This window comes from Callorhinus ursinus, unplaced genomic scaffold (genome assembly GCF_003265705.2).
Source record: "Callorhinus ursinus isolate GAN/ISIS: 27379988/994484 unplaced genomic scaffold, GSC_fseal_2.0 scaffold12, whole genome shotgun sequence".
NCBI lineage: Eukaryota > Metazoa > Chordata > Mammalia > Carnivora > Otariidae > Callorhinus > Callorhinus ursinus.
Genome location: NW_027397074.1, coordinates 38665437 through 38680495, shown reverse-complemented (window position 1 = coordinate 38680495; position 15059 = coordinate 38665437). Strand labels below are relative to the sequence as shown.

Sequence of the window (15059 nt, the reverse complement as noted above, 5' to 3'; positions counted from 1 at the left end):
TTAAGTAGGATATAGTGTCCTTCCTCATCTCTTATTACAGTCTTTGTCTTAAAATCTAATTTGTCTGATATAAGAATTGCCACCCCAGCTTTCTTTTGGTGTCCATTAGCATGATAAATGGTTTTCCACCCCCTCACTTTCAATGTGGGAGTGTCTTTGGGTCTAAAATGAGTCTCTTGCAGACAGCATATTGATGGGTCTTGTTTTTTAATCCAATCTGATAGCCTGTGTCTTTTGATTGGGGCATTGAGCCCATTTACATTCAGGGTAACTATTGAAAGGTATGAATTTAGTGCCATTGTATTGCCTGTAAGGTGACTGTTACTCTATATTGTCTGTGTTCCTTTCTGGTCTATGCTGCTTTTAGGCTCTCTCTTTGCTTAGAGGCCCCCTTTCAATATTTCTTGGAGGGCTGGGTTCGTGTTTGCAAATTCCTTTAGTTTTTGTTTGTCCTGGAAGCTTTTTATCTCTCCTTCAATTTTCAATGACAGCCTAGCTGGATATATATTCTTGGCTGCATATTTTTCTTGTTTAGTGCTCTGAAGATATCATGCCAGTCCTTTCTGGCCTGCCAGGTCTCTGTGGATAGGTCTGTTGCCAATCTAATGTTTCTACCATTATAGGTTATATATCTCTTCTCCCGAGCTGCTTTCAAGATTTTCTCTTTGTGTCTGAGACTCGTAAGTTTTACTATTAGATGTCGGGGTGTTGACCTACTTTTATTGATTTTGAGAGGGGTTCTCTGTGCCTCCTGGATTTTGATGCCTGTTTCCTTCCCCACATTAGGGAAGTTCTCTGCTATTATTTGCTCCAATATACCTTCTGCCCCTCTCTCTCTTTCTTCTTCTTCTGGGATCCCAATTATTCTAATGTTGTTTCATCTTATGGTATCGCTTATCTCTCGAATTCTGCCCTCGTGATCCAGTAGTTGTTTATCTCTCTTTTTCTCAGCTTCTTTATTTTCCATCATTTGGTCTTTTATATCGCCAATTCTCTCTTCTGCCTCATTTATCTTGGCAGTTAGTGCCCCCATTTTTTATTGCACCTCATTAATAGCCTTTTTGATTTTGATTTGGTTAGATTTTAGTTCTTTTATTTCTCTAGGAAGGTTTCTCTAAAAACTTCCATGCTTTTTTCAAGCCCAGCTAGTATCTTTAAAACCATGATTCTGAACTCTAGGTGACATCGTACTAATGTCCATATTGAGTAGGTCCCTGGCAGACGGTACTACCTCTTGTTCTTTTTGCTGAGGTGATTTTTTTCGTCTTGTCATTTTGTCCAGAGGAGAATAGATGAATGAGAGAACGAAATGCTAACAGGTTAACAACGTCCCCAGCAAATATACTCTAAACAAATCAGAAAAGACCTGAAACCAGGGGAAAAGAAAGGGAAAGAAAGAAAAAAGAAAGAGAAAAAAAAGAAAAAGAACAAGATAAAAACAAACAAAAACAAAACAAAACAAACAGAATATGATCAAATTGGATCAGGCTAGTGCATAGATCAGTGCCACACACTAGATTTGGGGTGTATTTTGGTCTGTTAGAAGAAAGTGCCTCCTAAAATTTTAAAGAAAGAAAGACATATATGTACAAAATAAGGGTTGATACAATGAAGGGATGGAAGATGACTGTAAAGACGAAAATTATAAAAGATTTTATAAAAGGAATTGATAAGAAGTTGTTTGAAAAAAGAAAGAAGAGGATTTAAAAAGGGAGAGAATGTGATCAGGCAGGAGACTAGAACAAAGCCATACACTAGTGATTTAGGAAATATTTTGATCTGTTAGAAGAAACTGTATCTCAAAATTTTAAAGAGAGAACAACTTATATATACATGCCAAAAATAAGGGTAACCTCTATGAAGGGATAGAATATGACTCTAAAAATGAAAAAAAAATGTGTTTTTTAAAAAAGGGATTGATAAGATGTTGGTTGAAAAAGGGAAAAAGAAAAATTAAAAAAAAAAAACCAGTTAAAAAAATTAACTTTGCAAAACTAATGAATCATGGTAAAAAAGCCATGAATTCTATGTGCAGTATTCCCCTAGTGCTGGAGTTCTCCCGTTTTCCTTGATCGGTAAACTTGGTCTTGGCTGGCTGTTCGTGCTGATCTTCTGGGGGAGGGGCCTGTTGCTGTCGTTCCAAAATGTCTTTGCCGGAGGCGGAATTGCCCCCCTTGTCCATCCGGGCTAAGCAATCCGCTCGGGTTTGCTCTGGGCAGCTTTTGTTCCCTGCAAGCCCTTGGTACAGCTTTGGAGGACGAGAGTGAAAATGGTGGCCTCCCAATCTCCACCTGGAGGAGCCGAGAACTCGGGGCCCCGCTCCTCAGAGCGCCCCCAGAGAAAAGCAGTGAGTCACTCCTGTCTCCCCAGTCTCTGGCTGCACTCCATGCTCACCCGGCCTGTGACTGAGCGTTTCTATCTCTGGCATCCGACCCCGTTTGGAGTCTCCAAACCCAGCAGATCCCTGCGGTGCGCTCCCGTGCCGCTCCTCCCGGGGGAGGAAGGGGAGTCTCCCCGGATCTGCTGCTTGTTGGGTCCCCGCTGGAGGAGCAGTGGCCCGACTGGGCCGCGGATCTCAGTTTATGGCAACCCCGAGCTGAGTCCCCGTGCCTCGGCTCCATCTCTGCAGCCGGCTTCCCTGCTCTGATATGTGGGAGCTCTGCCGCACTCAGGCACCCCCGGTCTTTCTGTGACCCCGAGGGTCCTGAGACCACACTGTCCCGTGAGGGTTCCACCCCCAGCTTAGCCACTGGAGCGACGTCCCTCAGCGGAGCCGGCTTCTAAAAGTTCTGATTTTTGTGCTCCGCGGCTCTATCACTTGCCAGAAGCGGCCAACGGAGGCCCCTCCCCCGCCATCTATCCTCCCGAGTATCCCCTCAGATTCACTTCTCTGCACGTCCTACCTTCCAGAAAGTGGTCGCTTTTCTGTTCATAGAGTTGTTGCTATTCTTTTCTTCGATCTCCTGTTGAGTTCGTAGGTGTTCAGAATGGTTTGATCCCTATCCAGCTGAATTCCTGAGACCAGACGAAATCCAGGTCTCCTACTCCTCCACCATCTTGCTCCGTCCCCCCCACCCCCCTCACATATCTTTTCAATGGCATTCATCTTGTCTATTGGCCTCACCACACCTGCATAATAGTAAAACCTACTTTGGAAACACTGACCTCTGAACAGGGAGTGTCCTGGTGCTAAGTCCTCAGACTTCTTTCTCTGCTCTCATTCTGGCTGTGCCCTCACCCAGTCCTTTATTTAATATCCTCCCCATGGTGGTGATTTCCAAAATTCAGATCCCTGTCTCCCCTTGGCACCCCACATACGCTAATGCCACCACCACCTTCCACCCTGTCACCTCCATTCCTTTATTGTCCTTATTCTGCCTAACTTTGCCTTATCTACCTGACATGTTTAAGCAAGGTGAGAAATCGATTGGCATCCTTAATTTCTGAACTGGTGCTGAATTAACATCTTCTAAGTGGGAGATCTACTTCAAGTCCACCATTCCTATGTCCCAAACCTACCTTTTATATTCCTGACTTTTCCTAATTAGATTCTCATTTTATGCTCTTTGGGGAAGAGGAAATAAATACTGGATGAGTAAACATTTTTTGAATATTTCTCAAAAAAATTTTGTGATGGAGCTTGGCATAAGTTTCATATTAGGATCTTAGGTGAAGAAAGTTTCCATTTACTACTTTAAATTTTACAAAAAATGCTATGAAATCAGCTGGTCTTAGTCTTTGTTATTACTCATCACCCCCTCCCCCAAGGAAGCACTAAGCCCTCCAAAATTTCCATTGTTTACAGAAAAGACTTATTCTAGATGTGGGAACAGATTGCTTATTTTTATCAGAGTACATAATTATTTAAGAGTAGTACAGGAATTTTAACAGAAGTTGAACTTTTAGGCCTGGTTGTGCTAGCATTTGAAATGTAGCTGCTTAATTAAATATTAACTATTAATTCTCAAATCTTCAATATAAAATGCAAAAATATCAATAATAATTTTATTCGATTTTGGATGAATGTGTAACTATATATCCTGGACTCAGTGAAACCTGTCACATTCACATTTTACTAGTGTTTGGTAAATGGCCTCTGTAAGCACAACTAGTAGCCTGATCCTGTGAAAAATTAACTTCCCTTTAGAAGGTTGAACAGAAGGTTGTATTCATGATATCAAAGATGGTAAGAAAAATCTAATTCTCATTTTTCTACCATCCCACTTTTTCTTTTTTGTCATAAGAATGTGCTTTGTTATGCAAAATGGATGTGTCCAGATTATAGATGTTAGAGAAGGTGAGTGTACTTTCTTAGTCTCCTGGGACCAGTGGGTCTTAGATGTGGTGGAAATTGAGTCTGTCCTCCTGGAGGAGCATTCTCTTTGGCAGTGTCTAGGACTTGATATCAGTGATTTCTAAGAAAGAAAAATTTCAAATCTGGCCCAGGAAATATTTCTGCAAGAGAAAGGCCCTGAAGTTTCCTTGCCTGACAGTCAGCAAGTACAGAACAGACTCTGTGAACTGTGGCATCGTCCGCTGACTTAACATCATTAGTTCTCAGTTTGGTGGAGGGAGAGTCCCTCTTTCTGCTCAAGACTCATTCTTCTCTCTGGGCTGTGGGTCCTTCCCCTCCTTGGAGACTTCCTTTTCCTGCTTTCTCATATCTCTCTGTTGGCTCTTTTCTTTCAGCAAATGATTCCCTCAATCGTAATAACCGGAAACCAACCAACCTTTGATTTTATATCCTCTTCTAGTTACTTCTCCATCAATCTCGTTTGTTTTACAGCCGAAGTTCATAGCCCTCAGCACAAAACAAAATCTCTTTAGCAGTATCAGATGAGGCCCTGGCTGGTCTGGCCTTGGCTTTATCTCCTGCCATTTCCTACTTCCTTGTCCTGGTAATCCTGCTACAATTCCAGGGCCACTCCTTATCCATCCAAACTTCACCCTGGATATCACTTCTCCCAAGAAGTGCTTCTGACAATCCAGATAAGGCTAAGTGACTCTCACTTGTGTTGGCAGAGTATCTTAAAGATGGAGTTTGCTAAACCCACTGATGGTTTTGTTTTCTTTTTTTAAAAATACAAACAATTTAACTTTATTGAAATTAAAAAATACACCTCAGAAGCTACATGTTTCTCTGTAGGAATGATAATCTGATTGTGGCAAAACTCAATATTCATGCATTCTTGAAATTTGCCCAATTTTTCTTCTTTAGCCCATTAGATTTCCTGGTATATTATTATCATAATTTGGCTTGCCTTTTCCTGTGTAATTTGTGTATATTTTTCAGAAATGCTGATTAATGGGTGCCTGGGTGGCTCAGTCGGTTAAGTGTCCGACTCTTTTTTTTATTATTATGTTATGTTAATACCATACATTACATCATTAGTTTTTGATGTAGTGTTCCATGACTCATTGTTTGCATATAACACCCAGTGCTCCATGCAGAACGTGCCCTCTTTAATACCCATCACCAGGCTAACCCATCCCCCCACCCCCCTCCCCTCTAGAACCCTCAGTTTGTTTCTCAGAGTCCATAATCTCTCATGGTTCGTCTCCCCCTCCGATTCCCCCCCCTTCATTCTTCCCCTCCTGCTATCTTCTTCTTCTTCTTCTTTTTTTTTTTTTTAACATATAATGTATTATTTGTTTCAGAGGTACAGGTCTGTGATTCAACAGTCTTACACAATTCACAGTGCTCACCATAGCACATACCCTCCCCAATGTCTATCACCCAGCCACCCCATCCCTCCCACCCCCCACCACTCCAGCAACCCTCAGTTTGTTTCCTGAGAGTAAGAATTTGTCATATCAGTGAGGTCATATGATACATGTCTTTCTCTGATTGACTTATTTCACTCAGCATAATACCCTCCAGTTCCATCCACGTTGTTGCAGATGGCAAGATTTCATTCCTTTTGATGGCTGCATAATATTCCATTGTGTATATATACCACATCTTCTTTATCCATTCATCTGTCGATGGACATCTTGGCTCTTTCCATAGTCCAGAGAAAGGGGAACCCTCCTACATGGTTGGTGGGAATGCAAGCTGGTGTAGCCACTCTGGAAAACAGTATGGAGGTTCCTCAAAAAGTTGAAAATAGAGCTACCGTACGACCCAGCAATTGCACTACTGGGTATTTACCCCAAAGATACAAATGTAGTGATCCAAAGGGGTACGTGCACCCCGATGTTTATAGCAGCAATGTCCACAATAGCTAAACTATGGAAAGAGCCAAGATGTCCATCGACAGATGAGTGGATAAAGAAGCTGTTTTGTTTTCATATGGGTGTGTGCCGTGCATCTCTTATTTGTGGGATCGTGTGTTTGAAAGATTCCTGTATAGTTTGTCTTGGTTCTGGTTTTTTCCATGCCCTAGAATTTCATCAGCCTCTAGCAGAGGTAGTCTCAGGTCCATCCTAAATACTGCATTTCCCTCCAGTCCCTCCAAACCAAACAAAAAGCACAGGACAGCTCAACATCAGCCTGGCTTTAGGGGTTGGTGATGGTGGGAAGTAATGAACAGGCCTGCCTGACATCCCCGTAGAACAGACTCTTCCCTGTTAGAATTCTGATTTGGAGATGGGCATGTTTCCCACCCTCCTTGGGGTCCCAATCTAGAATATCTCTGTTTGATGTGAAGGTTGATGTGTAGTGTGTATGAAAGAAGCACTCAGACACAAACGAAGCCCCTGGGAGAGCAGTAATAGCATTTTACATGAAAGCTGAGTGAGGCCACAACTCCTGTCATTAGGTTTCTTTGTAATGTGCAGCTCAGTGTAGTGTTGGCATAAGTACGTCTGGAAGGTCATGGATAACCGCTCAGCTGGTCTGGCTTGTGCCAGTTATACACAGTCTCTACCTCTTGAAATACTTGACTCCAAATCTTTGCAATCCCAACAACCATCAAATAGACATTTAACACATTTTCTTAAAGGATCAATGTTATGCATAGTGGTAGCTCTTGGCAGCCCACATACGCTATTCAGTACTGACACATAGATGGACAGACAGAACTCGTGCATTTTTGAAGTATCAGTATACACATGTAAAGTGATATTATTTGGATAATATTTCCATAATAAAATGCCTCCAGTTTTCCACCCTGAAATACCATGAAACTTCTTTCAGTTAAAAAGGAAGTAAGGTTTTCCAACTCCAAGATGGTATTGGTTGCTCTTGAATCTTAAGGCACAAATATTTTGGCCAAAATCTGGTTGAGGAGTGTGGGTTCTGTCTCTCATATAGAAAATGTATGACAAGCTTTATCTTTAAGAACTTCATTGGAATAATCTCAACCCATTATACTAATTCACATGAAGGAATTCTCACTAAAAGAATTCTGGGAAACCCTGCAGGGATACCAGGTAAATCCAAGTTGTTAGAAATTATACTGGACCTGACTGGTATCAAACGAATTCCATTGCCCAGATAATGGCCCCCGGGTGCTGCCTCCTGAGGTTCTTTATTGGAACTCAACACTATGTGACTATTTGGCTATCAGAGCTGAGAGATGTTCTAGGGTGGGGACTTACTGTTCTTTTCTGCTGCAGGATGAATTGTGCAAATGATTGTCAAACAAGTGGCTGGGTTGTAAACTGTCACTACATCTATACTAGTTATTTCTTAGAAGAAGATGAGGAGGTGGGGTGATCCTTGTACTGCTATTACTTTATTTAAGGTACTTTCAGAGTTAGCACATCTTTGGTATTTGATATAAGAAAGTCATGGTTGGATTTGAATGACGAGAAGGTCACTGAAAGACAGAACTGCTGCAGGGAGCTGGGAGAACGATGGAACAACTCAGGGAAAGCATTCGTGAGTAAAAGCAGCATCCTTCAGTTGAACTGACTACAGATAACAAGCTAATATCTTATGCAGTGGTAGTCTTGGGATAGTGATTCATAGAGCATTCCTTGAAGTTTCAGGTACTCTGTTAATTATTCAACAGTTATTTATTGAATGTCTCTTATAGACTAGGTTGTGTTCTAAGTGTTGGGGATATAACCATGAACAAAACTCTGTGGAACAAAATGTCTAGTTCCACAGAGCCTACAGTCTACTAGGGGAAGACAGACAATTTCCTAAATAAACAGATTTAGGTTGGTTAAAGATAGAAAACTTCATGAAGATACATAAAGTAGGAAATGAGGGATATGTAGATAAGGGTCAGGAAAGAAGTTGACAGAGACTTCAAGGCTGTGAGGCAAAAGTGAGGTGGCTATCTGAGGGAAGAGTGCTAGGTTAAAGGGATAGCTGGTGCAGAGGTCTAAGGTGGAAGCATTAAAGTTGAAGCAAATTTGAAGGGGGGGAGAGTTGTCAGCCACTGTGAAGACTTTGGTTTTATACTGAGGGAGATGGGGAGTCATTTGAGGATTTTGAACAGAGGAGGGACATCATGATGTGACTTACATGTTAACAAGACCACCCTGGCTCCTGGGTAAAAGATTTAGTGGCTGGGACAATAGTGGTGGTGGTGGTAGAGGTGGTGAGAAGTGGTCAAATGGGAGATACACCTGGAAGGTAGAGCCGATAGGATACCTCTCAAACTACTGAAGACATCTGCCCACAGTACCAGCACTCAGGACTTTCTGCTGGAGAATTACTGGGCCTGCCTTGGCTGTTGGTAAGCAGGGACCTTGAGAAGAAGCTGTGGTAATTTGTAAATCTCTGGTGCCTGCTGGGCCAGAGCTTCCTGCTGGCACACACACTCTGGGAGGGGTCTTCCTTCCTGGGGTGACTGCTGGTCTCTTTCTGTCTCATGTCACTTGTCACTGCCATTACCTGCTGATGCCAGCCGGGGTTTCTCCACTTCTCTTCTCTGACCACTGACAAACCACACGGAGCTTCTCTCTTCCTCTCCTGTTCACTGATCCCCTTGAGTAATAATGGGAAACTAGGCAAGTATTAGAGTTGATTCTTTCCTTTATTCCCCCTTGCTCTTTTTCATTACCTGTTTTGATCTGACATGGGAGAACTTTGTCTTCACTGGATTGCACTGACATGTATTTACATACATAAAATCAGAATTTATCTTATTTCATAAAAATACATTCGTTGGGGAAAGACAGTCTGGTATTTTTGGGCATTTTGGCCTAGAGCTGGGGAGGGGACACTGTGGTGAGGAAGGAAGGAGTGATGAGGTGTTATCCTCCCCTCTCTCTAAGCTCTTTCACTGTTTGCCTGTTACCATCAGACCCGCTCCTAAGACCTTACTCTACGCCAGGTCAGGTGCGGATGCTGGCCGGTGCAGGGGGGATGGGGCACAGGAACGGGAAAGGAAGAGTATTTCTGAATTCTAGAGTTTTCAGTAGGCTGTAGGATAATCCCTGAAGATTTGGACTCTGAGAGGAGCAGGACCAGCTCTCAGTTTTAGAAAGATAATCCTGGTATCTCTAGGAGATTGGGCACAAGAGGAGAAGCCAGAGACAAAGAAGTTGGTTAGAAGATAGTAAAAATAATTTGTGCAAGAGAAGGAGAAGGCTTCAGTTGTCAGTGAGGCTTAACAGGGGGGAACTGAAGGAAACAGAGGGAATGGCCACAGGGTGACCACAGATCTGAGTCGTGAGAGGCGCTCGTAGAAGCCGCAGAGGCACGAGGCAATAGGAGTACCATGTAAGTTATGTTGACTTCAAGGAGCCCCTAGAAAATAAGGTTCCTGGAATTGCCCCCCAGAGCCCCTTTGAAGGCAGATGGTAAAACAAGGTGAGCTCAGGGGAGATTTGGGGGCTGGAGAAAGATTTGAGAGCTCTGGTTGTGGTGATAAAAATGGGATGAGGGCTGCAGGACAGCTCTTGGGAGGTCATCTCTGTCTTTCTTACATATACTTCCTTCAGAATTTTTTTTTTTTTTTCCAAGGCATGTTTTGGACTGGAAGAATGACCAAAGGTAGTTTTGCTCCTGAACAGGGACTAAATCATTTGTCAATAGACCATCAGTGGCTCAGCCATTACTCACGAAGTAGCCATTATCAGTCACATACACAAGAACTTCCCTTGGAATTCAGAATTCCTTTCAGGAGTTTGTTGAAAACACGTTCACGATGGAATCTGTGCTGGTGCAAAATACCTCATGCCCATGACCTCATTGTTGAGCTATGTGCCGGGGTCTGAGAGGCAGGAGCCAATGTAACCAGCCCCTGCTTCACTGCAGATGCAGACGGGTGCTGAAGCCCTTGCTGGTGCCCTTGTACCCAGTGCGTTTGGCTCTCGATTTCCTGTCACATCTGTTCAGTCACCTCAGCTTAACCCTATACACCTGTTTGGATGGCGTAGGTTATAAAGGGTTGCAAATCTCTTCTCAGTGGAACGTCATGTATATGGAAAGCTCGTGAATAGATCATTTTAATAATAAAGTTCATTGTTCGAAATATGCATTTTCCGGGTAATATGCTTTTTGGGGAATATGGGAAGTTACAACACTCCATTCCCACTGTCTTTATCGGGCGGATTTTTAGCTCATGTTTCAAAAAGACTTGGCAGCATAGGTCATTATGGGACTTGACAACATCAGCCCTGCTTTGTACCCAGATCATGCAGTTCTTGTAAAGACAGTGGTTTTTCATCCACTGCTCTGATTTAGAGGGTTGTTGTTGTGGGGTTTTTTTTCTATAAAAGGTTTTAAAAACATAGAAACAGGAAGCTGGTGCCAGAATCGATCCGACTCGCTTTTCCCTTCTTAAAGAGCTTCTCCTTAGCCCTCCTGCCCCGCCAGGCGAGCGCTGGAGCCGGCCCACTGCAGTTACGGAGATTGAAATCAATCAGAGCACTGCCATTCTGATAACACTGCCCTGCGGGGCAATTACTGGCGACCCTCCGAGTCCGCAGTCCACGGGAGGCGTCGAAAGGGATTGCTGTGGAATAGATCTGGGAGACAAGTACATATGTTCAGTTGGTATTAATTTTTTTTTCTTTGACCAAGACAGGAAAAAAATGTCATTTTATAAAATTTGCTTTAAGTAGATAATTTTAGTACACCTGAAACTAAGGTAATATTGTGTGTCAAATATGCTTCAATTAAAAAAAAGGAAGAGATAATTTTATATATTAGTGTATACATTTGTGTGGTGAAAATTTTTTCATGAGTTCCATTACAAAAGTGATTCCCCTAAACAAAGTGATCTTATATGTTGTATGTCTCTTTAGTTATTTAGCATATGCACAATTTTCTTGGCTTCTCAACTGGGCTCTGGCATTTTCTCTCTCTCTCTTTTTTTTGAGAGCTTAGAGCCTTCTCAGGTATAGGCTCTGATATTTTAAAAAAGAGTGAAGAGCTTCTGCTGCTATTATATTCCACATAATTCCTGTCACAGTATTAGGCCTATAATAGACCATTTCAAAACAAATCTGTTTTAGGTGAAATTCAGATGTAGTGGGAAATTCATGTGTCAGATTTTCAAAATCTGTACTCCATTTAGACTAGGAGGGAATTTTGATACTTAACCGCCTTCCATTCACATCTGTTTATGCTTTGTGCATGCCCATATTCGTAAATCTCATGTGTCAGAACTATTCTGTGATACCATTTGGAGACACATACTCGACCCTCAGGATTTAATTGGTATATTGTAAAGAGGTTCCTGCTAATTGATTTTGAAGGAAGAGTTGAGCCGCAACAGAGCTGGGTCCCCTAGCATTTTTGACACCACGTTATCTGCATTGGGTACTTTCACTTATGTATTAAACAATAATGCCATTATTTGCCATGTGTTCCCCATAACTTGGTAGATAAATTTGAGCAACTGCAACTAAGAGTAAATCGTTCTTTGTTTTTCAAAGGTCTCATCAGAAAATGGAAGACTCGGAAGAAAGCAGTGATGAAATTCTCGCTCGTCTAACATCTGCGGTAAGGCATGCAGTTTTCCCTGCCCACGGGGGCAGAAAATAAGAAGGGCCAGGGTCTTCAAAGGAAGGCATTTGGGTAGCAATGCAGAGAGACACTTGCTCTGTAGGTGCACATCAAATGGGAGGCCCACATCAAGGCAAAAGGAGACATGGCATTGACTTGCTAGCCTCAGTGCAGCTTCTCCAGCAAGATCATAGAAATTCCTAGTGGAAAGTTCTAGCACCGTAGCCGGGGCGTGAGATCTGATTTTCAAAATACAGTATGACTTAACCTAGGGATTGTTGTGACCTGCCACAGAAAGGAGAAAAAAAGTATGTTTCATTAGGGGAAAAAAAAAAGAATTACCTTAACCAACAAAAGACCAGGTCGTTGGTTTCTAACATACTAGGTTGCAGCATTATTGGTTGTTTTCTAAAGCCACTAACCAAGAGTTGGTAATTACCTTGTTAGCTGAGGAAAAGCTCATGCCCTTCTTAATAGAAAAAGCTAGCTATGGTTGCTAATCATTGAGCCCTAGTTTTTGACAGACTCTTAACTATCCTGACACAATATTTATTCATTGGTTTGGCTTTTTGGAAACTTTTCTAACCTCTCCAAAGATTCTTCAGTTCTGCTTTAACTTCATTATTGAAATGGTAATTGCTGAAAATTGTGCTGGATTGGGTTATGTACGGGGATGAAACTGATCTTTCACAGAGTTTTATACACCAGGTCTTAGCATCTGCACACAGGTTGAAAGTTAAAAGTTGCCTTTCCTACCCTTCTGGAATGTAGCTTAGAAAAGTAGTTTTTTACTAAATACAGTGATTGGTGGTATAAAGCTTCATGTGAAATGGAATCTTGACAGCATGTTAAGAAAAAAATATTTAAAGTGACCTTTGCAGTTTTTTATTTAACCTTTTTTTAATTGAGGCATAATTGACATACAACAGATATTAGTTTCAGGTGTATAACTTGATGATTTTGTATCTGTATATATATCGTGAAATGATCACCAAAATAAGTCTAGTTAACATCCATCACATCACATAGTTACAGAATATTTTTTCTTGTGATGTGGACTTTTGAGATTTGCTCTCTCAGCAACTTTTAAATATACAGTAGTCACCATGCCGTACAGTACATCCTATGACTTATTTTATAACTGGAAGTTTACCTTTTGACTCCCTTTACCCATTGTGCTGACCCCTGAACTTCTCACCTCTGGCAACCACCAGTCTGTTCCATATATCTATGAGCTTGTTTTTTATTGTTGCTGTTGTTGTTTTAAATTACACATATATGTGAGAATGTGAGATCATATTCTATTTCTCTTTCTCTCTCTGATTTATTTCACTTAGCAAAATGCTTTAAGTTCCATCCATGTTGTCACCAATGGCAAAACCTCATTGTTTTTTATGGCAAAGTGGTATTCTATTGGGTGTGTGTGTGTGTGTGTGTGTGTGTGTGTGTGTGTGTGTGTATCACATCTATTTTATCTATTCATCGATGGACACAGGTTATTTCCATACTTGGCTATTATAAATAATGCTGCAGTGAATGTAGGGTGCATATACCTTCTAGTGTTTTTGTTTTCTTTGGATAAATACCCAGAGATGGAATTGTTGGATCATATGGTAGTTCTATTTTTAATTTTTTGAGGCACCTCCATACTGTTTTCCAGAGTGGCTACACCAATTTACATTCCCACAAACAGTGCACAACAGTTCCTTTTTCTCTATATCCTCTCCAACATTTGTTATTTCTTGTCTTTTTGATTATAGTCATTTGGATAGGTGGGAGGTAATATCTCATTGTGGTTTTGATTTGCATTTCCCTGATGATTAGTGGTGTTGGGCATCTTTTCAAGTACCTGTTGGCCATCTGTTTGTCTTTCCTTGGGAAAATGTTTGTCTTTCCTCGGGTCTTCTGCCCATTTTTCAGTTGGATTGTTTGTTTTTTTGCTATTGACTTGTATTTGATATATATATATGACTTGTAAATATTATCAGATATATGACTTGCAAATAGTCCCATTCAGTAGTTGCCTTTTTATTTTGTTGGTGGTTTCCCTTTGCTGTACAGAAGCTTTTTAATCTGATATAGTCCCACTTACTGATTTTCGCTTTTGTTGTTTTTGGTTTTGGTATTGGATCCAAAAAATCATTGCCAAGACCAATGTCAGGGAGGTTACTGCCTATATTTTCTTCTAGGAGTTTTATGTTGTTTCAGGTCTTACAATCAAGTCTTTAATCCATTTTGAATTTATTTTTGTTTATGATTTAAGAAACTGATCTAGTTTAATTCTTTTGCAGCAGCTGTCCAGTTTTTTTCCAATATGATTTATTGAGGAGATCGTACTTTCTTCATTGTACATTTTTGGCTCCTTTGTCATACATTAATTGACCATATATGCTTGGGTTTATTTCTGAACTTTTTATTCTCTTCCGTTGATCTTTGTGTCTGTTTTTATGTCAGTACCATAGTGTTTTGATTACGGTAGCTTTGTGATACAGTTTGAAATTGGGAAGCATGATGGTTTGTTCTTCTTTCTCAAGATTCCTTTGGCTTTTTGGAGTCTTTTGTGGTTCCATGCAAATTTTAGAATTGTTCTATTTCTGTGAAAAATGCCATCGGAATTTTGATAGGGATTTCGCTGAATCTATAGACTGTGCAGTTTAAAATATTGACCAAAAAGGAGTACCTGTTGTGTGCAAAATCATAACAGCCATCTTTTTAGAAAACACTCCCTGTGGACCAGTTACTGTGTTAAACATTCTGGGTATTCATATATACACATACATATACATTCTGCTAAACTTCACAGCAAACCCTGTGAAATAGGTGGCATTATCCCTGTTTTATAGATAGGAAAGCTTGTAGACGTAAAGTAACTTGCCCAAGGTCACTCACCTAGAAAGGAACAAAGCCAGAATCTGAACTCAGAATTTTCTACTTCCTAAACATGTTTCCTTACCAACTGTGCCTCATTTTTTTTGGTAATGTAATATATTATCAGGATAGTTTCAGAAGCAGCAAAGACATGTGAGATGTTTCCTACAGCCATACCAGGAAGATAAGTACTTTTAGAGAGTTCAGGTACAAAGTGATTGGCAATTGAGCACTGAATATAGTGGTGTATAGATAGTAGATTCAAGAAGAGTGACAGCTTCATCGAAGAGTCTTGAACTACCATTGAAGGCAGTCAGGATTTGAACATGTAATTAGG

General features: G+C 41.0%; 1 protein-coding gene across 3 annotated transcripts in view; it reads left to right on the top strand.

The window, feature by feature from the left end:
* RAPGEF5 (Rap guanine nucleotide exchange factor 5) overlaps positions 1-15059 on the top strand; it is a 243083-nt gene that overhangs the window by 63406 nt on the left and 164618 nt on the right. For all 3 annotated transcript variants that reach the window (XM_073898944.1, XM_025873001.2, XM_073898945.1), the window contains exon 6: positions 11785-11851. In XM_073898944.1, coding sequence (XP_073755045.1) covers positions 11785-11851 — 67 coding nt within the window. The remainder of the gene's footprint in view (positions 1-11784; positions 11852-15059) is intronic.